At 43.1% G+C, this 24,527-nt stretch overlaps 1 protein-coding gene across 5 annotated transcripts in view; it reads right to left on the bottom strand.

Moving 5' to 3' along the window:
• Positions 1-24,527, bottom strand: part of MECOM (MDS1 and EVI1 complex locus) — a gene marked incomplete at its 5' end in the record, with an annotated part of 335,868 nt that overhangs the window by 183,643 nt on the left and 127,698 nt on the right. For all 5 annotated transcript variants that reach the window (XM_084267720.1, XM_084267722.1, XM_084267721.1 and 2 more), the window contains one exon: positions 2,445-2,794. In XM_084267720.1, coding sequence (XP_084123846.1) covers positions 2,445-2,794 — 350 coding nt within the window. The remainder of the gene's footprint in view (positions 1-2,444; positions 2,795-24,527) is intronic.

The raw sequence follows: 24,527 nt of genomic DNA, 5'->3' as shown, positions 1-24,527 counted from the left end.
GGATCTCACCTTTTGAAGCCACCAGACTCAGCTGACCTCTACAGCACCACGAACCATTCTAGGAATTACATGTAATCAAACATAAAAGAACATCTTGACAGCAGCTACATCAGTGCAGTTCCCCCAGCATGCAAGTATCATTGTGAAAAAATTGAAAATATTTTTAAGATTTCATACTAGAGAGTCATTTAGACCACTTCTGTCAGTACCATACAGAAGCCTTGGTTCCATTCTTCCTCCATTTAAAATATAACAATGAAATTTCACCTTGATATCAGCAAGAACAGTCTGAATTTCCCATTTTCTGACTGAGATGTATGGGCACCTGGCAGGAGAAACGCCCTGTTGCACAACAGTGCCCATTCAGGCAGAAAAACTGACACCAGAAAAGCTCATCCTCCCAAGACCATACTGAGAGCTTGACAAGAGATACCTCTCCCTCACTGTCCCACGCTTCCTTTCACACTGCCTGAGCCCACACTCCAGTAACAGCTTCTTTCTCCCACTTATATCCCAAGATATTGGTCCAAGGTAGTGGTGGTTTCCAGAGCAGTGTGATGATGACCATCTGGGCTGGAATGGGCATTACTATAGTCTTCTCCAGCACTACCAGGTCTCCCCACAAGGGTCCCTTTGACATAACCTTCACAACATGACATTTTAATCACTATGTAAACTCTGGTGAATGGCATTTCCTTGTCTCCCTTCAATTACAATAAATGTACTTTACTCACTTGGAAAAATATTCTATTCCAAGCTCTGCAGAACGCTGCAGAGTTCTTAAAGGTGAGTGGCCAAATTGCAGAGGGATTCAACTGTCCCAAATACAGAACACCGTTCAAACAGCATGAGTCCTGCAGCTGGAAAGGAACTCAGTCTGCCAGCTGGACACAACATACATCTCCTGCCTGGTTTTCATAGACTCCAGAATCTTAAATATTTTAAGCAGAAAAACTAGTCCCTAATATTGCAGTATATTATCAACATCTGAGTGTGAAAATAAACACGGGTTTCCTTTGGTATTAATGGGGCTTTCCTGTGTGGTATCACTTGAGGAACACCCTAAAAATATTCTAATTTTGTAGATGTCAAACCTGTAAGTACATCATGTCTCAGCAGTTTTGGTGCAATTTCTGCCATCAATATCTGAGCTTAATTGTTATGTGGAAGCCAGATTTTATGGCTTCCCAGTGCCTTTTTCAAATAATACAGAATTCTCCCTAGCAATTATATTGCATCAAGGTCTGTTAAGTCAATAAAGTGCTGCCAATTCTATAATTTCTCCTGACACTATTCTGTCATATTGTCACAGGTCTTACCAGAGTTTAAACAACTGGATGGAAAGTTTGGAATGAACTTACTGAGTATTTACAGACAGTTAAGAGCAAATCAAACCTCTATTTTCCACCATATCTGCAAGGCTCTGATGCACAGTAGAACTCTGTTTTTTACTGGGAAAACGAACCTTCCAACTCTCCAGAGGTCAGTCATGCCCCTGGAGAGCCGTGCAAACTCTGCACTTCTCCCCTTATCAGAAATGAAAGGAAACGTACAGATGAAAAGCTGAGATTACCCTCTGTTTCTACATCACATTGTTAAAACTATGAATAAAACCATGCAAGAATGTTTGTTACACCATAACACAACTGGCAACATGCACCACGAGGTCTAAAGCCCTGACCTGACCATGGACCTGCAGTTCAGACAGCTCCACAGCAATACCACAGCAAGGAAAACACATTGCCCCCTCAGGCAGGGAAAGCAACAGACAACTGCTGTACTCCCCAAAGGAGGCCTTAAGCTCCTTCAAGAAAAGAAACATTTCTCAGAGCGTCTGCAGAAGTAACATGAGCCACATCATCCCCACGTGTGCTGGGTTTGACACCAGCATCCAAACATATTTTCGCTGAATAAATTGTAAAATTCCCATTAAGTTAAATGGAACCAGGATCCAACCCCCAGCTTTTGAAGTCCAAGTAGCACAATGTCCTGCAACAGCAATTTTCACCACACACTGCTAGTTTTTAGGCAACACACAACCCTGAAAGCAACACCCAGTTTCTGACCAAGTATTTAGTGTAGCGTTGTTTGCAAATCCCCCTACACAGGCATTAGGTAGGACGGCACAAGAGCAAATTACAAGCGATACAGAAATGTTCCAACAACTCAACTTTTTCTTTCCCTTTCCTTCCCTAAAAGGGGCATCACCTGCCAACATCCACTCAGACAGATTTCATGCATGAAGAACAACAATTCCATCCTTTTTTCCTTTTCTTAAGTTATACTTGTTTTCATCTGGAAAGCCCTGAAAGGCCACAAAGCGTTCTTCGTGCACACAAATATTCCCTGGCTGCTGCAGGAGAAGACTCAAATTCTGCAAATATTTCTGTGTTTATAGACACGCAAGGGTGTTCAACAGACCCAAAGAATGTAAAGTGTCTTACCTCCCAACCATAACTGGGATCTTTCAGGTGTGGCCGCTGCTCTCCTACAAAAGGACCAAACTTTTCCCCTGCTTCGATCTTCCTTTTGGTCCATATCCCTAATCCTGCTCCAGGAATGTTGGATTCTCGGAGCTCAAATTCTGAAGGAATAGGAATGTCATCGGGAATGTATATTGGAGCCTTGTAAGGAGAGCTCTCCTTTGGTGTGAAAGCTTCACTGGAGGTTGCTGGAGAAGACGGCTCTTGAATGTTGGTGGATGTTGGACACAGAATGCTTGCAGCCTCTCCATCAGCTTCTGGTGCTTCCTCCAAAGGAAGTTCAGGAAAGGCTTCATAGAGACATTCATCACCTGGAAAACAAAGTCAAACAGTAGGATTTGAAATACCCTGACAAATTTTGCAGATGAAACCCTTTCAGCCTGTACAAAAATGGAGAGGACAGGTCGGTAGGCGGGCGACACCTCCACCGATCACTAGTCCTGCAGCAGAGCCTCACCCTGGAAGGACCTGAGCCTTTTCCCTATTGTAGGCCTGGGGGTACAGCGTGTTTCTCAATAATCCTGACATCAAAAGTGGTTTACATCATTGAACACAAGCGAGGGAATTACATACAGATGTATATGCAGGCACACCCTATTGTCCAATCTGGTCCGGATATAGCGCTTTGCATTGCATACGCTTTGAAATTACAATTGAAAGCCAGTATTATATGTTACAACTGAAATCTAAGTGAAGTGAAAAGCAGGACAGCTTTACTGGTCTTTCAGAGAGACAGATTGAACCTAAAGTAGCCAAAATTAAGTTTGATGGCCTCCAATTAGTCTTTGGAGGAAAGGATCCAGCCTACCACACAACTCTTGGCAAGAGGTTCAGCTGATGTAAATCAGTGTCTTACCATTGACCTCCAAGAAATGCAACAGCCTAAAATAAGTTCAGGATCCAAACAGCACCTTATAGAGAACATGAACCTTCTCCTCTTACAGTTGAAAAAAAAAAAAAAAAAAAAAAAAAAAAAAAGAAAAAGACCAACAAAAAACCTGGGGCAGATCCAAAACACATTTAAAAACCAAAAAAAGCCCCTTCATCTCTGTGACTTTGCCAGCAAACAAAAAGAACAAAAAATCCCACCTCACTGTTTTTGACAGCTCAAAATGTAGGGCTGATTGTAAATTCCTTTTAGTCAAAAAACTCAAGTGACTTCAGCAGAGCCTTTAGGCACACCAGCAGTACAGTACTCAACCCAATAACACATGCAACAGGAGCAAAAAGACAAGCTGGCTAAAATACTTCTCGATTGTTTATATTCATTTATTAATGTTTCCATACTTTTCCTTCATACCAGAACTCATATCCCACTTAATTCGAACCTAAACAGGAGGCGAGAATCGTGTTCTCCAAGGAATGAGATATCAGGTCTTTAAGATCTGAGCACAAGGGTATTTGCATAATATGGTTGGCCCAGAAATTAAAGCGTTACGCTGGGCTTGGCGTTCAGAATGACTCCGTTTCAGTGAAGAAACAGGAAACTTTAAAATGTTCTTTCAATTTCTTGCTCATTTAAGAAACTATCCATGGTAGATTAGCACCGTATGCCTTTTCCACTGGAAACTGGTCATAGCCCATTATCTCTCACATCTTTGTTATATATTATCTCACAGTTTTATATCTGTACTTTCATGCTTCTGGTACTGCCTAAGACAAACACTGGGACATAACAAATCATTTGAATAGATTGCTCCCATCACATGACTGGCAAACTGGATTCTTCATCTGTGAGCAATTTATTCACAGCCATGAACTGTTTTTCTTTCTTTTATGTGGCACTGGCTATGACCTCATACATGTCACAAGAAAGTTCAGCTACCCATTCCCTCGGCCTCTGGTTTGGCAGACTTTCCCTGCACTTTAACGATTGAACCCAATATTGATTAGTTTGTCACTTTTCTAATATCTGGCACTCCAAGAAGTTGAAAAATTTGACTGACTCTACCATTTAGCTGAGAAGGACACACAGAGGGATTTTCCATCACTTGTGCTTCAGAAATTCTGCCTGTCATAGACCAGCAGTGCCAAGTTCGGCAAAGATGCTCAAGGGCTTGTGAAAGCACTGGTGCAGAGAGCTTGCTCTGTGCCTTCCTCCTATGAGCCTGTGTCCCTACTTTTCTGCCCAGGGCTGACCCACAGTAAAACTCAACCTGGCCTCCAAGGAAGAGAAACAAAGACATGAAAAGGGTAGGGACACAGCTCCACCTGGATGTCACCGTTCGTTTCAGCCTGCACTGAAACAACTGCATTAGAAGCCATCTCTGTTGCACCATGGCACTGCTGCTGCCCCCAAACATGTCTCTGCCTCAACACAGTGAGACTGGTAAGAGGGGTTGGTCCACACCTCCTGAGCATCCCCCCAAACTCTAATGTGCTCCCTGCCTTCACAGGCCAGCAGCAATGCTGCATCCACCCAGGGCAAGCTCACTCCTGTTCAGATGTCTTTCCCCAAGTGTTTAGATTGCAGTCCTGCCTAAAAGAGTTCAGCTGGTTTTGAAACAGAGAAGGAAAAAAAAAAAAAAACCAACCACTAACCCATGTATACACATGGGGTGCAGGAAGAGAAATCACATAAGGAAAGTGATCTGGATGATGATAAGCACATGGCTCACTAGAAGGGAGTTTTTAAAAACTTCAGGCATCTCAAACCTACTGATTTTCCATGACAGCTGGGTGCCTGACACTCAGACTCCTTAAAAAGCCCATCTCACATGCTCTCCACGGTTGCCCCGGTCCCACCAGGCAGCACCCTGTAAAATCAAGGCTCTCCCTGCACCTCACAACCACCCTCAACTCTCCTCCACCAAACAACAAAGCAGCTCAGCCAAACCCTCTAAGTCACAGTAAGCAAGGAGCTGCTATGTGCCTTTCCCCAAAGCCCCACTTGCCAGCAGCACCTGCCCACAAGCCAGCACCAAGATGAGCCTTAAACGTTGTGCAAGCACAGCCTTGCAGATGTTTCTTCTCCCTCAGGGACAGTCTGGTTTAATTTCTCTCTCGCAGACTCAAAGGCCTCAGTTATACTTATCTCAGTCATTCTGGCTACGCTCGGTTTTAGCCATATAGGGTCAAACCTGCAGCTGATAAATTTGCCTCTGGAAGCCTGGCAGGGAGACAAGTCCGTTTGCTGGGTCTATTGTGCCTCCTTTGATTTCCAGCAGCCACACCCGATGTCGTCGTTAAACATGGGCTCGCAGTTGGAAAGCTCTGGAAAATATAATACGCCTATATATGCCCCAAAGCCTTAACAGCGTGGGCAAAACGGATTACTGAAATATTATTCCACCCAAAATAGCAACATATTCTAACAAAAATACACTTTAAAACCTCAAAATAAACAAGAAGTTGAATTACGACTGACCAAGAGAAGGGAAGACCATTAAGACATATTTGTGAAATTAACTAAGGAAGGAGCTGTATTAAAATCAATGTCCATGAAGGAGGATCTGGTCTTCATTTACAAAGGGTGTGGGACCGTTCCCCTTAAAATTTACACCCACGTGGATCAGAAGGACTTCCAGCAAAACCATGGGGTACTGACTGATAGAAAATCTTTGTGACGTTAGAATGAGACCCAGGGACTGAGCTGGTAAGCATTGTTTTCCCAGCGAACTGCAAATCCTTCATGCAGTGCTGCAGATTTGAAATTCAAGATGGCTTCTTTAAAGTCCAGTAATTATCCCCACTAGAAATGGGATGAAATAAAATCGAGGCCCCTGATAAGGGAACAGATGAGATTAGGTAATGTGGAAGCTTAGATATTAGCCTCCATAAAATTCTTCACCGTGATTTGACAATAAAAACACGAGCAAGCTTCAAAGGAAACCCAGGAGGAAAGGTTAATTGCTACTAAAAGATCAGGGTGGACACCTGCATTTGCACTTTTGACACCACCTTGCATGCCAGCAGGAAAGAGTCCACATGGCCCTGTGCTGAGGATGTGCCTGATGAGGACAGGGGAGTGACGTGCCAAAGCTCCTGCCGCAACTCCGGGGCCGGGGGTCATTTCAAGACTGGGAAGGCTTCTGTGCACGGCTGGGAGGAGAGAACTTCCTTCCAGTGGGACGTTTCTTAGCAGATCAGCATGCTCTTCCTCTCCAAAAGCAATTAGGTGGAAGACACTAATGACTGAGGGAGGCAGAGGTTGCTGAACATAACTCGAACTGCTTTCCACCAGCTGCAATCGCTAGCAAGGCAAAGACATGCTGCTTTCTGAAGCAGGCTGGGCCAGGCCTTCAGAGCAGCTGTGCCTTCCCGCAGCTGAAATGCCACGTGGTGGCATCTCATGGCAAGGGGACACAGCACGAGGTATCAGCATTTCGGAGGGGTCTTCAACACAAAGTTCAAAGCGCTCCAAAGATCAAGTCTGAATCCAGATCTGCAGACCCAAAGCCACCCCTAACAAACAGAAACATATCCAGATTATCCATTCTTTGTTTCTTCAGGAAGTTTGTGCCAGAGGATTCGCATTCCCCAAAACTACTATTGACTGATAAAGCCTCTAGCACATAAATCCAGTTCTCTGTGCTTGGACTCATGCATGTGTCCACTTCATCATAAACTGGATAGCTGATTACTCCAGATGAAGGAGGTAGGCTGGAAGAAAAAGTATCTAGAGAGCCTACTTCAGGAGCGTTTCTAATGCCATATTCTTCCAAACAGGATAAAGTAAGAGCTGAGATAAATGTTGAAGTGGCTCTTCACAGTGAGAAGACATATGCATGCCTTCAACTTCTTGAAGGTGAGAAAGATGACCCCTAGCCCCAAAGATTAGACATCAGAAGGACCTAGCTGTGTTCAATGAGAGAAGTCTGTCACCTGCCAGGAGCTCTGAGCTCCACTACCACTCTTGACCATGCCTGATACAAGCCTTTAGCGAGAATGTCTTAACGAAGGCTTTGGGGCAGCACGTTAGGATCAGGTGAATCAGTCCCTTCTCCTGAGAAAGGCGAAGGTGGACCTGAAGGGACCGCAAATCCCTGAATTGGATCCTTTAGAGAGACTGGAGCCATTTATATTTGCTTGACCTAATGTTTCTATTCAGCACTGAGGAAATCAGCACAGAGTATTTGCAGGGATATCTGACAAGGAGGCAGGCATTTCCTGTTGCATACAAATGGGACACCTTTATCTGAATTTCTGTTTGAACAAGTATTAAAGAAAAAACCTGTTACAGTCAGGGACTGATTGATTACAAAATATATCCAACATCAGTCTAGAACAAAGGAGGTCAGGAAAAGCAGAAAATTAGGAGAAGGAAATGTATTTGCTTCGAAAGGAGCATACAGGCAGCGATGAACTACGCGGAAGCCACCTGACAGCCCCACACCAGGTAGACACAGTTCAGAGGGGGCCACTTTTACATCCTCCAGAGGAGAAGCAGGGAAAGATCCAGAGCTTTAGAAACATGCAGAGGCTGGGTTACTATCTCCAGACACAGGAGGGACTCAAGCCAAGAGCTACATTACTCTACCTAAACATTTTATCAGTTAACATACCTGAAACTGGTTTGTGCCGCTCCCTGTTCACAGAACTGTTCTGTGGAGCTAGACCTAATAACCATTATTTCTTATTATTTGCACTGTAACACAGTCTGGGGGCCCTGGGCAGGACCTCATTGTGAAAAGCATCAGACAGACCTAATCAAATGAGACTAAATTCTAAACAGAATAGAGCTAGTCATTCCCAGTTAGGTAAAAATCATAAGACCAATAGGGTGAGAAAAACTGGTTTACAAATAGAAAGTTTGGTCGTACAACAAAAGAGATTACAAGTGAGTTTAGAGATAAACACGGCGCTTGAAGGAGGTTTGAATCATTGCTTCAATAACCAAGGAAAAATACCTCCACAAACATTAATCTTCAAAGGGATGGGTATTTTGTACACTTGTATTACTTGATCTTAATACAAGCATGAGAAAAATCAAAGCTGAACTCTCCAAAGGTTCAAGCCCAAAAACCACACAATGAGAGTGAGGGGCACCAAAGTACCCGTGCGGCGGCCCCAAAGGCTGGATTGTGATTTCTCTTACGTGACTGTTAAAGTCAAAGTAATTATTTTAGACTCCCCCCAAGGAATAAATGAGATCGGTGTCTGTCCCAGAGTTAGCCAAAGTTTCTCAAATTTCTTCAGGCTGCCGATAATGTAAGAAAATGAGAGGGAAATGTGGTGCCCAGATTTCAGCTTCCCTTTCGCGCTTGTGATGCCACAGATGGCAGAGGACATTCGCACAGAGCGCTCGGCAAAGCCTCCCAGCACCGCACCGAGCAGACCTTTTACAGCGCTGGCAGAAGAGGGAGTTGTAGGAAAAGCTGCGCAGACAAAGGCAGGAGAAAAAGGCAGCTGGAGGCAGCCGGAGCACAGCAGGATTTGGGGTTCAAGTACCAAATTCACCCACTTTTCACGGCGCTGCTGTTTCCACGTGAAACGGAAAGGGGAGCTTGGGTCACTACCGGAGAGCCCAGCACACAGGGCTCAGTGCTGCTGGTAGCTTCTGTCTGTGCCACGCAGCAAGATGTACATCAGCAACAACATGGATAATTCACAAGCCAAATTAAACCCCTTTGCACGGGAAGCAGCTTTTGCTGCTTAAATTGTTTCTGAGGAAAAGCATAGCCCTGGAACAAAAGGCTCATGCTGGGAGCTGAAGGGAGATCCTGAGAGCAGGGTGAGCACGGAGGGGTTGGGAGAAACCCATCCACAAGTGAGCAAGAAGCAAAGTTACACACGCTTGAGAACATCAGGGCTTTAGGAGAGGATAATTTCAATGTTGCGAAGTGTTGCTACTAGACCAAAGTCATAATGTAGTAACTGTATAGGGACCTGCCCATCAGTTCTGGCAATTCTCACTATCAGCCCCTACAATAACTAGTAGCGTTTGGTGCTCTGTCTAGTGTCATTCATGTCTAATTGAGTAACACAGTCAAAAGCATCTGATGTGGACCAGACGCTGGCTTTTAATTAGGGTCCAGCACTGAGAGACTGAGGGTCAAATCCTACTTTCATTTGCACAGGAGCCGCTCTCCTTGATGTCAGGGGAAGTTGCACCTGCATAACTGGAAAGCAAAATTTGGCTGCTTGTGTTCCTGTGCACTTTCCATATAAATTACTGTATTACATGCAGCAACAAAGAATTATAAATGTTGGCTGGCACACACTGAATTTATTTACAAGTTAAGTCTAATTTTATTTATAGCTCCAGTACAATCATCTCTGGTAGAAATATTTATGTTATCTGTACTTCTGGTCTGTTAGAGTCTACTGCAATCATAAACACCGCTGAAAAATTATTCGCAGTTAGCAGGGTTTAAACTACCCATTATATCACTAGCTAGTGCCAATAAACTTTGGTGCTGGTTGATAAAGTTTCCTCAATGGAATAAATATATATTTGACTTTCAAAATCTTTCCTGGGTTACACAGAGCAGGGGGAAGGAGAAGAGGGAAATGCCAGCTGTAGGGTTTGATATACCGTGGGGCAGATCTGCAGCTAGTGAGGAGCCTGTCAAGATCCACGCGGGCTGGGAGACAGCCCGAAGCACACTGCAACTATAGCTAATAGCTTAAATTTGTGTCTCAGGAAGATATTTCAGCCGAGTAAAGCTGCAGCAGCTAACACGTACTCACTAATACCCTCCGTGACGCTCCGTGGAGTAGATCCAAGGGAACAACAACCAAAAAAATCTGCCTTGAAGTTTTGAGCCCTGAGTACCGGTGGCGACTGCGGGAGGGAAATAGGTTAGAGGAACTGGCTTTTGTTCATTGTTCGATTGCCATGGCGGTAAACACGCCGTATATTCTCACGCTGACATGGCACGAGAAGCCACGAGAAGCTGAGGACGGGAAGGTTAAATGTGAATTAGGGAGATCAGCCACTTAACGTGTGGAAAACACTAACTGGGAACAGAATTTAACTACATCTGTATGAGCTGGGCTGGGACAGGAAAGGTAGCACGCTTCAACAGCCCCTGACACTGGTGAAAAACTGTTACTGTAAAAGAACATTTTAAAATCAAAACAATTACTTAAACCTACAGCATTCTAATCAATGCAAATGAAACTTTATCTCAATGTAATAAATCAGTGTAACGGAGCTTTTTCTTTACTCATTAGCAGACCTTTACTGTTTTTAACGGAGACGTGTCACAAAGTAGCAGTGGAAATCACATGCCTCTTTCTAACACAACGTGGTAATAAAAGATGACTATTCTACCAAATTATAACGAAGACAGATAACAGAGTGAATTATAAAACAAAGGTTATAGATAGAGACTGAGCCTTGTAGAGGTAATGACTTTTAATTGGATTGAGTTTATCATATTTTCAGAGGTACAGCACAACCAGAAGAACGGATTAGAATTATTTCCACATTTCATTATTTGGCATAATGAGAAAACAGAGGGAGGTCCACATCCCTGATGTGTTTGGTAAGCCACGGGAGATGTTGAACATGTCAGTATCTGGTAGGGTACGGTCCTGAAACACAAATGCATTCGCTGCCTTATAATGCAGCAAAGTGTAATCACTTGAAAAGAAGGGGGGGGGGGGGGGAAGGAGGAAAAAAAGCCAGGTCATGAAGTTTTGTTTCAAAAGCACATTACAAATAAAAAGGAATTTAACCCCTTCCTACCAGCAGCCGCTTCAGCACGAGCCTACAAACCCCCATGTATTTGCTTCAGGAAGCTGAATAATTCTCATTCTAAGCACTGATAGGTTACAAAAAAATATACTGGAGAAGGCTCAGCCACCCTGTTCCCTCTTACGCCTGCACAATTACTTCACCATGGCAAAAAGGCTCTGGGGAAAGCCCCGGTGAGGGTGTCTGCCCTGTCTGAATCCCAAAGGGATGCTCTGCCTGTGCTCCCTTTCAGAAGGCTATGGGAGATGGTCTAGCTGGGGATGAGAGAGCAAGAGCTGAGGGACTGTCATATAAATCCCCATGGTCATGGCCCAGTACCAGTGATGTACCTGTTCACATCCTATAGCCAAGTTTTTCACGGAGGGCAGGAGTTTCAGCCTCTGGAACACTGCACTTCCCTAGAGCAGAGACAGAAGGGTTTCTACCAGCAGCCAGACAGCTTTTTAACTATGCAATTACAGTGAGTCTTAATTATATTTGAGTGACACTGTGATACACTGTAGTTAAGTCCTTGAAGCACTAAAAGAAATACTCATAACAAAAACACTAATCAGGAAAAGTATCAAACAATTAATCCTATAATGCTGTCCACTTCAGAAACCCAAGGTCTGGCAAGACCAGCTTCCAGCATTTGTTTCCGAGGAGATACAAGGCCACAATTTTTCCTGCAAGCAACTCCTCAGCAACATGAGCTGTAGTTTTATCTTCACAAGGTCACCCAGTAGCAAGCAGGACATACTTAGCTGATTGGAAAATCATGAATATTAAGAGCAACTATACTTCATGTTACATGTGCGGGTCTGTGCCACATCCTTCTGTAGGGCATCACGATACAGTTATATTTCACTTGCTTAGATGAGTCATTTTAACTTTAGAAAAGAAACAACTTTGGGACAGTTTTATTTTATCATGCTGAACACTACTTATCCCTGCACAACAGCATTGCTTTGGGTGGGGGTATAGCAAGATACAGAAGGCGATTTGTTCCCATTCGTTTTCCACGAATCCTAGGTCTCTAGGTGGCACACATAGGTTTAACAAACTCCTCTCCTTGGGATCTCACTCAATGCAACAGACATAAATTTTTCAGAGTGCAATAATCTTTCATTTTTCCAGAAAAAAATTACTCTGAACTCAGTTATCAGTATTATCTCCATGGAGCCCATTTTCCCTTTGCTCCAGACACAGCCTGTTCCTCTAAACACTTCCACAGTTTGTTCTGATGAACCAAACCCTACCTGTCACAGCCACACATTTCAAATGAAAACTAGTGTTTAATATCAACAAAATATTGATGACTGCCAAAACCATATTTTCACACCCCAGGCATATTTCAGAAGGTGTGTCTGTCCCAGCAAAGTGAGATTTATGGGGTATCCTAAAGTCAGTGGGACTTTAAGCCAGTGATTTTGATAAAATAATAACTTCAGTGGTGATGTAGATAAGGTTTGTCTTTGAAACTGAGAGCACTTATTGCAGACATCCAAGCACAACCAGGAAAGAGCTACTTGCTGCCTTAAAACAAGCTCCAGAGCCTGCAACACTATGACTTTAAAAAAGAACAGAAGCAAACAAAAGCTACACCTGTTAGATACACTTACACTTCTCCATTACCTTTACTAAAATGGTTTATTTTTTCTAGAAAGCACAGCAAACATGAGCACACAATGAGCCACAAGGAGTTGTAGCAATTACTTTACTTGGCCTCTGTATAAGAGGATGGGAGGAAATGCCCAGGCTTTTTGCAACCAAGCCATCCATATGGTGGTAAAACAGGCTTCTTCCACCCCAGTGCTCTGAGAAGGATGCTGCAATGCCTCACTGCCACTGCCCACAGCTCCCTCCCTGTGCCCTGCGTAACAGGAAGGTGATTGGAAAACAGAATTGAAGTTTTCCCCCCATTAATCCTTTATTTTCTCTCTATTCTCTCCCATTTCTTTGTCTTCCCACTTTTCTCAGGACCTCTTCATTTGCTTTTCCAGGTTGTTACCCAAAAATTAATCACAGAAAAGGAAAGTGTGCAGAGAAGTTAAAAAAAATATAAAACCCAAACCCCAACTATTAGAGCTTTGAGAGTTTTGCTGAGCAATCAGGAGACTTGTTTAAAAAGGAAAAGTGTCTGCAGAAATTAGGCAAATCCAGGATGTTGTCACCTCTTTCCTATAAAATTGTTCCTCACGCAATTTAAAAACTCGGTGGAGAGAGTTTGTCTGGCTGTGTTTTTACATAGCGTGTCTCTGAAGGGTAAGCTCACTGTGGGTTGACTGCTTTGAGGTTTACAACACTATCCAAAGGTTTTCCACTCTTGCCTCTCTCCCTGCTGGTGGTCCACAGCAGACACTGGGAGGTGCCTGCTCCCTCTTCAAGAGGTATTTGCAGCTTCAGCCAAAAAATACCCTTTGCTACATCCTTCACTTGGACGCAGAGTAACACCTCTCTCTGTTCACTCCCTTTTCCTCTTTCTTTGGAGGAAAATGAGCAAAATTGGTTACATTCATCTGCACCCTGCTGTTCTTGCATGGAAAGCCTTGCCTCCACAGATCTTAGGGACCGACAGCTGAATTGCTGACAGTGTCCTTGTCTCATGTGTTTGGAGACCTCCACACAAGCAAAAAATTCATGGATGGAGATATTACAGACACTAAAAAACATTGGGAAGTGTTGATCAGCAAAGAGCAGAGGTTTTTCCAAGACCACCTAGTTTAAAAAAAAAAAAACCAACCAGCAAGATGATATTTCAAGCACATGCAGGGCTATGAGGAGAGACCTCCTGGGCTCGTGTCTCACTGGTCCATCAAACCATGGAGCCTTTGCTTATACTGGGAACGAGTAGCTCTGACACTGCACGCTCAGTTGCTTTGGCAAAAATATCCAGTAACAAATTCTCCCATTCCCTCTTGGGTTTCCCATTTCTTCCAAGGGATCATATTATCTCATTTGCCTCAGATGAGCCCCATGGTGAATAGCTCATCTCTCCCCAGTGCTTTGAAGATGGAAAGCAGAACAGTATGGAAATGCTAAGTGTTCTTGTAGCACCAGTAGCCTGTTGTAAAGCAGGAGGAGTGACAGTCCTTATTCTGATCACATCCCCCCTCCAAAATCAACAGTGACACCAGTGTGAAACCAGAACGAGCCCCCTGCTGTGAAACAGTTAACATCATTTAGATCTATTTTGACTTTTGAAAAAAAAAAAAAAGAGAAAGAGAAGGAGAGAAAGAAAAGAATAGGACTACAGTTTATTTTACATGGCTTTCTGGTCAAAGCCTCAAACATTTTGTAGATATTTATTGATATATATTAACTGTAAAGAAAGTTAACTGCTAATGTAATTTATTCCACTCTTTGTTCCATACACCTTGTATCACTTTCTATGAAGCTGTTGATCTTGGAGAAGCAGAGAGGTCCTGGTGAGCTGCTAGCAGAGCGCAATAAATCAGCACTCTGAAAGCTTCTGGTTCATCCCTATAACTTGGAAGTAAAGTTGAAAATAGTCTTTTTTTATTTTTCCCCCTTCCAAACTGGCAATCTTCATGAGTTCTATTGTTTTCATGTCCAGGCTGATGTATGACAGCTAAAATAAATACATAGTGCTTAATGGAGCAAGTTCAGCCTCAGCGTAACTGGATGCCATGCCATTAGAGACCTTGGCCCAGGCACTGCTCTCCATCCCAAAGGATCACAGAGGACCCTACAAGCTCAGACTAACATGCCCTTATTATATACTTTAATTCTACTTATGTCACTATGGACTAAACTTCTGTTATAAGGAGTACTTATCTATCTATTTATGTTTACACACATGGATTTAAGTACTGTTTATAGTGGCAAGAATGTATATATACAAAATAGATATGTAATATTATCTATATACACAGAGATATCCTAAATCATGGAAGTGATGGAGTCCTTGGGCAAAAATGACTCAAGGAATAATTTTTTATTCAATACAAGGAAAATAACGCAGCTTTTCCTGACATTGTTCAGAGAATGGCTTAAAACTCCTTTTGCTGATATTTTTCTCCCAGAATAAAGCCAGAAGTCTTCAGAAATGGACCCTTTGCAAAGCCATAAGCGGTGGCAAGAGAGCTCTGTTGCCAGGTACCCTTCGCTGTAGGGTCAGTGTGCATTGTGCCAGGAGACCAGAGAGCAGCAGGATCAGCGTGGGCTGCCCTTGCTCAGGCAGCAGCGATGCAACTGCACCTCATAGAAGAGACTTGCCTAGTGGGGAAGTGGAAGCAACAAATTGTGTTTTAAGTTTTCCCTGGTAAGCGTCATAGAAGCTCAAGTCCAAAGCAACTTCTCCAAGAGCACTTCTCAAAGCAGACATCAAACCAGTATGTAGCTGACCTTCTCCATATTCCCATGAACTTTAACTCAGCAAGAAAGGCTTATGTGTAACTCCAAGCATGTCAGAGGACAAGGAATACAGGTGTCACCATAGGGGTGTGTTGAAAGAATGCTCAGTGCACCACCACACCTCCATCTCACCTGGGGTCAGACTGCAGCCATGGGGGTGAACACAACCACAGTCACAAACCAAATTGGTGGCAAGTTTAGAAATAAACAAGTTGTTTGGACCTGGCATCCCTCATTGCTTCCCCAGAGCTGCAGTCCAGCTGCTTTGCAGAGCATAAATTGGTGGTTCAGTGTAGGAACCACAGCCTGCATGGGGAAAGCTGAAGACCAGCCAAGTGAGCTTTCAAGTGAGCTCTAAAGACTAAAACTTGGTGAGAGCCTTGCACAGGAGCCCACATTGGGCACAAGGAAAAGCTGCAGTTTAATGAGGGTTCTGCATGGGGACTACGGAAAGGTCAGCTGGAGGAACTGCAGGCAGGGGCCAAACACTGGGCTGAGCCTGGTTATGGGATTCCTCTCCCAGGAACTGTGCCCAGAGCTTGCTGTACCCCTCCTTGCACTGCAGCACCCTGCTTTCCCAGCTGAATCCATCACCTCTCCTCTCTAAGATTAGCAGGAGCATCAAGATCTCACACATACCAACCTTGAAGGAGCACAACCAGTATCTCAAAGCTTAAGCAACACTTTCCAAACTCCCAGCAAAAAGCCTGAGCCAAGTTGCTGCTTGGAGCTTTTATCCATTAGAGAGCGCCTGCAAAACGCATGTCTCCAGGACCAGGCTGAGACCACCAGAGATGCTGCCCAAGCCCCAGACTGGGCTGGCAGACTCCCCACTGTGCAGGAGACCCCCATTTCCATTCCCTGCTGCTCATGAGGGGCTTCATCTCAGAGTTAACCTTGTGTCCTCTCACTAGAGGCCAAACCCCTGACAGTTATACCTCCCTGGGGAATTTTTCAGGAGGAAAGAGCTCAACATCGTTTTTGCCCAGGTATTTTAGCAGAACGGGATAGACCAAATAAATACCATTTGTTGTTTAAAGTGCAAATCTCAGCAACTTCTTTGAACAGGAGCATTTGGTAGTTGACACATCTACGGATGTTTTAAATCATAAGGGCATCCACTCCATTTTGGTTTTAATGTGTTTGTGTGTGAAGTTCTTTGTCATTCCAGCCCACCTGTCTCAGAGCACAGAAATCGAAAACAGGAGTAACTCTCGAATTTCACCTCAATTTAATCCATCACAGAAAGCGGACTGGGTTTGCACTGTATAAAAAAAACCCACCAGGACATTTAAACAAAGTGACACAGATCATCAGCAGATCAACTGAAAATGACAGCTCAATCAAACAAATGTATGTTGAGAATTTCCACAGGGCAGCTCTAGCTGCAGCCAAACCAAATTTGTTTAGTATACATAAGTTAGCTGCTTAGAAACATTCAGTATGCTGCTAGCCAGATGATGACTTTCCCAGATAAACATCTATTTAACCAAATATCCCCCCATCCATGAAGCTGCTAGCAGAGTTTTGATGTATTCTCCTAGTCTCTTAAAAATATGACTTTGCTCCAGTGGCTGGTACTGACCCACCCATGTGTCACCCAAGTAAAAATAACTAAATGCTCCTTTAAAAAAAATAAAAAAACAACACTGTTTTAAGCACCAAAAGGTAAGGAAAACTCTATAATCCTGATGGAGTGTTTCTGGCTGCCAATAAATTCACAAAGTGGCATTAAGGTGAAATACAAATTACAAACTTGGGAAGCGCCAGAGAACACCGTGCATCCCGTGCCATATATCAAATACACGGAGAGGAGGGGATTTGTCTGATTCTTCTTTTAAAGCACAATATTCCTCCTGAAACCAGTGACAAATCTCCTATTGATTCCAGAGGTGCCACATAAAGCTTTCTCCAAGGAAATATATTGATAAGAGGTCCCTCTCTGTGATTCTTTCTCCTTTAGAGCAGCTTTCCTGCAGTGATACTTACTAACATTAGAAGTGGCAAAAATAGTTGTGAAGATTATGAAGTCTTTTGGCAATTTTAGATGTCGTTAAAGTATACCCAACTTTTCAGCCACAAATCGGATGCCCAAGTAAAAGAAGCTTTGGTTCAGACAATGGCAGCACTCCAGGCTCTTGGCAAAGTTAAGGGGACACCATCCCACTCAGGCCAGACTGATTTATTTTAGGGTGACTCTTTTAGGGATCAGCGGCACATTTGCCCTTCACCCAGCATACGTACACACACCCCTGCACGTCCATGTATGTCATTAGGGGTTGATCACACAACTATAACACTGTAAGCTGATAAAGGGACTGAGAATGACTGGTTAATATAATGAATTCTAATATAAATTGCAATTTTGGCAAAAGGTTTTTTTTTTTACTTCTGATTTGTTAAAATAAATAGATTCAAAAAATAAAAGCTACTAGGCAGTCCAGATCCGCTCTTCAGAGTTCTGTCAAACAGAAGAGCGCCTATAAAGCACGCTTTCTGAAGGACATCTGCTTACTATTTAATATCCACAAAGAGAACCTTTACCAAAAAAGAAAAAACCCCAAGTGCAACAAATTAGGAGGCCTGTGATGCTGGTGCATCCCAGGAGCGGTGTTTACACAACAATCAGAGCAATGTGTGATGGCAGTGGAGAGCACAGAACTTATTTCCTGGGGAAAAAACAGCACCCAGAGGTGGGTTATAGGTGGTCTGACTACCCTAAATAGCTAACACCCAACCTGAAGATTGCCTGGGAAAGCCAAAGCCAGCTACACAGCTCCAGTGGCAAGAGATAAATGTATTTGTCCAGCCTCTTGCTGCAGGAAGAGGGCAAGCTGCCTGCATTTAAATGCAGTGTGCTGTTCCCACCAGGACTGACAGGGACCCACAGACCCTGCACGATGAGTAAAATGAAGATGATGTGTCCTAAAGTGCAGGAGTCTCATGGGAGTGGAGAAGACAGACAAAATCTCCTAAAGCACTTTCCCAGCCTGGGGCAAAGGGTTTGCTGTACACAAAAAGCACATTGTCAAATATCATGAAATTTCCTTAAAAAGTCCCGATTTGGGGGGAGTTTAACCCGTGAGATTTGAGTGTATAATTGCAAGCTGACATATTGCTGGGGAGGAAGGACAGGGAAAAGTAGGGATGACAAGAAACAAAACTCAAAGCATTAACCCCAAGGAGGATTCCTGCTGGATATTGCTTTTTTCAGATGCCGTGTGTAAGAGCCACCTGATGATAGGCAGCAGACATCACAACACTCAAAGCTCATATTCTTTTCAGTGACGCAGGATTATTTTTTCTCTTTTCCCCTTCCACTTCCCCTGAAAATAACACACAGAAAAACAAGCTAAAAATGCACATACAATGGGGAAATTTAAACAAGATGTAATCTTGCAAATTAACACTCAGAAAAGAAGAGAATCAACCATAAAAAACAAATAGGAAAAGGAGCTTTGACAACTTAACTTGGACTACCCAGAACCCCACCACCACATAGAAATACACCACCAACTCTAAAACCCCTCAAAAGCAACGAAAAAGAGGATTTGTGAAGTTTTCTTTCATTTTAGTAGTATGGCTGATTTCATATTGTATGTCTAGAGATGCAAACCAGAGCAGATGACATCCAGGCAGCTCCTGAATATCACTGTTCTCCTTCCCACTAATCCCAGCCTGCAAAGCACACACAAACACACAGTTCTCAGCTAGCTGAGCCACAGCATGAGCTCTGCCGATAGTCGTATCCAGGAGGGTGATGCAGATTATCAGTGGTAACCTTTTGTCACTCTTTACAGGGAAACCAGAGATCAGACTGTGAAATCTTCACAATCATTGATGAGTGGTTTGTCACTTAAAACCAGGTTTAATCCCAGCAGTAAAAGAATCTTATTTCTAGTAGGGTAAACACACCTGCTAAGAGCAGAATGGGTCATGCAGCCAGCGGAGCTACCCTGATACTACTATTCTCCAAAGAAAATATATCCAGAATATACTTTATATTTATATATATCAATATGGGTACAGGTTTTATATATATATATATATATGTGGGGAAACCTTTTACTTCATTTTCTACCAAAAGCCTGGCTCCCTAAGGTGCTGAGCACCTATTCTGCCATGGGAATGGTCCAGAAAGCCATAAGCTGCCTCAAATTGGACAACAAAACCAGCAAAACCTTTTGTAGTTTTCCTTGATTCTTTAGGAGCTGTTGGTAGCAGCACTCGTAGCATTTACGGCCCAAATTCAGGGCTAATTTCACCTAGTCCAGAGTAAAACCGAATCAGCCAATCGTGGGTATTGATAAGCTTAATATTAATTGAAAAATGCTTGTAGAAGTGAACAAGAATAGGAGTGAGGAGCAAGCAGCACTACTCCGTAACCACGGCCACGCAGGGAGATCTGCAGAAATCAAAGCACAGGATGCACGATGGTTTCCACCACATTCCTCAGACTCAGGGATCTGCCAATACTTTGCACGTAAGCACAGGGACCTTCAAAAGAGCCGAGTTTTGTCCCAAGAAAGTACAAAACAATCACTACAAAGGAAAGTAATGAAAAAAATCCTCCTCCTGAACAAACATACCGTAAAAATAAAGTGTAAATCATAAAACCCAAATGAAAACAACCACTCCTCCCCCAAAATTGCCCAAATAATGGGACAAGGAAGTTTTCGCTGATTAGATTAAATATTGAGAAAGACTTTCAAACTCCAGTAACAAGCTACTTTAAAGGCAGTGACAGTGATGCACAGTGCACGAAGCAACTCAGGGGTGCACAGCAGCAAAGTGAGTCCTGATCCAGAGCCCTTCAGCATGGGAAAGGCTTCTCAAAATCAAGCCACCATGGCTAACTCCACTCTCAGGTTTTAATGCTCAGGTCAGCAGAAGAAAAATGGATCAACAAATGTTTTTGGGAAAGGCCAGTTCTTGAAAGGAAAGTTATTACTCTGTGGACTGAGCACTGTCAAGCACAAGACTCTGGAATCACAGCTTGAGACAAGTGACAGACCCTCACACAAAGCACCTCCCTAAGATTACTTCCCCAACTCAACAGAGAACATAACAAAATAGGTTGTACATCACAGGAGTAAAACACCACAATGCTCAGGAATGAAATTCCTTCAGACAAAGGCTCTCCACACTTTCCTACCCCACCAGCTCTCAACATACAATATCCCAACCACACAAGGGATCAGCCTCCTACTCAGTCTGCCACGTTCAGCCTGGGACACAGAGCCCAGCAGTGACAGAAAAGTCAGGGAAGATGCTAAAATGAGTCTCTACTGTCTTTTGCTGACAGTGTTTTATCATGTTACCTTCATCCTTTGCAGTGCCCCCTTTAAGCACACAAAACACAACAGAACAGGCAGATCCCTCTTATCCACAGCAAAACATATTACAAACATTGATGCAACGTCAGGGAATCCACATCAATGTTATCCACTAATAACAGATGACCTGTCCCATCAGGTCCCATGGTGACCTGTCCCACCAGGATGCTGAAGCACCAACACTGTTTTGGGACCCATTTCACACAGCTCTACCCTACCAGCAGACAGTCCTGAAGCCACCACTCCTGCAGGAGATGGTCCTCTCTTTTACCCCGCTTAGTTCTAGAAAGCTCATTTCCAGTCCCAGAATATTCATGGGCACTTTATTGCTCATTTGTCTTTGTTCCAGCACTGTCCTTTAGCTTAAACGGTTTGCTGGGTATGTTTATCACCTTCAGTATCAGTCATGATCTCTATCAGCCTTCATTTCCCTCAGCTAAACAAGCCAAGCTTTTTAGCCTCTTCTTGTATTCAATTATCAATCATTCCTTATTCAATTAGAGACGGTGCAACTCTAACACCAGGCAGCCTCTGAACAGGAGATAGCATCCCAACCACTGTGACAGAGAAAGCAAAGTTGTGCAGAGAGCAAGCATACAATTAGCCCATAAATCTGGAGAGAAAGTAGGGGCAAGAGGAGAATTGAAAGCAGCATCTCCCCTTTCAGTGGGTTAAATGTGACTTCCTCCCACGCTGCTGCAGAAATCACATCCAGGACAGGCTGCTCTCAGGAAGCAATTACAGGGAAGCAGCAGTGCAGAAGATGGATCTGTTTCTCAGCTCTTCCACATGTCATTTCTAAGGAAGGAACTGGTCATGTGGCTCAACTTCAAACCTAAACATTTCCAAAATAAAACATCCCTAAATGTGAATATTATCTACTAGCCACATGGGATCTCAAAGTATGCAAAACACTTTGAAGCATTTAATGGACAAATCCAAAGTATTTCAATTAAATTCTGATATCTCTGATGTTAAAGGCAAACTACTGATTGATGACATGGGGCAGGATGTCATCCATGCTCTCTCTTGCACTATTATCAGGCTCTGTCATACAAATTTCACATGTGCCATGGATGTGGGCGACAAGCAGACTAGGGAGAAGCTGTAAAATGTGGGAACATCTTTGGAAGAGCATCATTAACTGAAGATATTCCCAGCCACAAGATATTTTTTCCCCCATTCTGAATACAGGTGGACTCCATCATATGAACACACACGTGTGTACGTATGTTCATCGCAGGGCAGAGGAGAACCTTTCTTTGCAAAGGCCTTGAAGACTCTTGATCTTACTAATATAAAAGCCCTGCTGGTTTTCTATGCAGCTCCCTTTCATAAAGGGTTTCCAAAGATTTATTTTCATTCCAGTGTGAAATAAAAATAAATTCTGAAGCATAACAGGCTTCTGTAGAAAATAAGTAACATCTTACAAGCAGCTGCAGTGACCATGCACTTACTGAAGTCAACTTAAATATGCCCCAAAGAGTTAAAAAATCCTTTTAATTAAAACACTTACCAGTATCATTTTACTTGTGCAAGTATGATGACAGATGTGACGCTGCAGCAGGTACACATGACTATTTCTAACACTCAGAAATACATAAAGCCATTTTAATTTCTTGTCATATTCCCACATCTCTTCACTGCCTTTTGGGAGGGCAGGAGTTTGTGCCAATTCAAGCCCTGCCTGCTAATAGATGTTCAGGTTAACACCAAGCAATTCAAAGCTTCTCATTAATTACTGCTAATTGTCATGGCAATCTCCCTTCTCCTGTTTTACATCATGAGCAAATGATTTTTTCATTGCAAAATAGGTAAGAGAAGGATGCTTGGGAAAACATAATTAGTTTCACTAATTAGTGTGAACCAATTTGAATATTTCCATTTGCTTCTGTATTTAAAGAAGCCAAACCCAAGCCTCAATGAAGTGAATGCCACATTCTGAAAATCTAGTCTATAAATTAAGATACCCAGCATTGCAAAGCCCTCTCCATTGAAAAAAGATGGATCTTGTGACTGAACATCCCACAAGCAGCATTTTCTGAGCAAAGAGAAAAGAGTCCCCACTCCCAGAAACAGAGCTGAGAGGACATGGTTATGTCATACCCACAAAGAAATGACTTCCTATCACTGATGACCCCACCTTACAAACCTAATGAAGTTATTGTGTCTGCTCACTTTTCCTTTTGTCATCAATAGGTCAGTTTGCATCTGGCACCTCTCTGCCTGAATCACACCATCGTATTTTGCACACCCTGCAATGGGTCCCAAATAAGATTTCGCTCAAGGCAGAGCATGGCCACTTTTAGGGAGGGTGAAGCACTTGGGTGTAATCTGCCTCTAGAGCTGTGTCAAAGCTGGGTTTCGTTATTTTAATTCTGAAGTGCTGCAGAACTCATTGAAACACCTTAAACCTTCAAAGTCTGAACAGATTAACTGCTTAGTTTTATCTTCTAGGAAGATATCTCCTGGGTTGAACAATGAGTTTTCTTAATGAGAAAAGTGAAGTATTCCTCTGTACAGAGCATGCCACAGCAGTGATACTAAACATTTGGATTTGGCTAGAATACCCAAGCAGTGAAACACCTACAACTTTTTTGGGTATTATGAATCAAGCAAGATGCTCAGAGATTGAAGAGAAGTATAGATAAAAACATTCACTTAACCAACATCCCAGCTACTACTGGGAGTGATGTACAATTATGAGACCAGCAGATTGTTTTACACTGCCAAGGCATTGCAAGCCTGTGGTGTTAGGCTAGCAGGAGGTGTGTGAATAAATACAGGTAATGATTTATTCAAAGTGTTTCTGTTTCACATAACAGCCTCAGCAGCTTACGATGCTCTTTTACATGTCCCCTATTCAAATTCGCTTCTGGATGTTTTTAAAGTCACGACTGAGTGGAAATATTTGGGATTTTAGCTGTTTTGTTTAGCAACGAGCAGTCAAAGCTTGCTTCTACCCCCCTCCCCAACCCTATGAGCCCCCAAACATTTCCAGCACAAGTTCATGCAGATGTGAAACTAATGTTCGCCTTCTGCTGTTAACTTTTACCAGCAAAATAATAAATTCAGTTAATAACAGAAAAGAGCATTCATGGTGCTTTCTTGACAGTGCTCATTCACCTCTGCACTTGTTATGGTAGAACAGAGGATTCGATGCTGTTTGCTTTTGGCAAAACTCCACCATTCAGACACTGCTGCAGCCACAGCCTGGAACAGATCTGGGGCAGTAAAAAAACAAAACAACTCCCCCCCTCCAAAAAACCTCACCCCAGCATCTAATTGTAAAACACAAATGTTTTCCTGATGGAGCAGGGATTTTCTAGGAGGCTGCAATCCATCTCCAGGTTGGTTTTCATGCTGGAGGAGAGGGTGTTTCTGCAGAATAGCCTCAGCTGCAACACCCTCTCCTCTACGGCGTGAAAGCCTTCGGTTGTTCTTCCAAGCAGGACACAATATGAAACGTGACTGGCAAGTTTTCTCCATAAACAAACCAAACCTCTCTCCCTTACAGAGCTGCCTTTCTTCTCCCAAGACCTACTAAAATCTTGGAGTCTCCTTGAATCTATTAGAAATCCTTCCTGGAGAAAGGAACCAGACATTGTAAATGAACCATGGCTTAGAAGCCCCCTTGTACCTGCAAATATCCCACAGATTCCAGAAGCATTTTATGTCATGCCTATTTACCTGTCATACTAGTTCTCA

Source organism: Gallinula chloropus (genome assembly GCF_964237585.1).
Source record: "Gallinula chloropus genome assembly, chromosome: 8".
NCBI classification, from domain to species: domain Eukaryota; kingdom Metazoa; phylum Chordata; class Aves; order Gruiformes; family Rallidae; genus Gallinula; species Gallinula chloropus.
The sequence above is the reverse complement of the archived record's forward strand: the minus strand, read 5'-3'. Positions and strand labels throughout refer to the sequence as shown.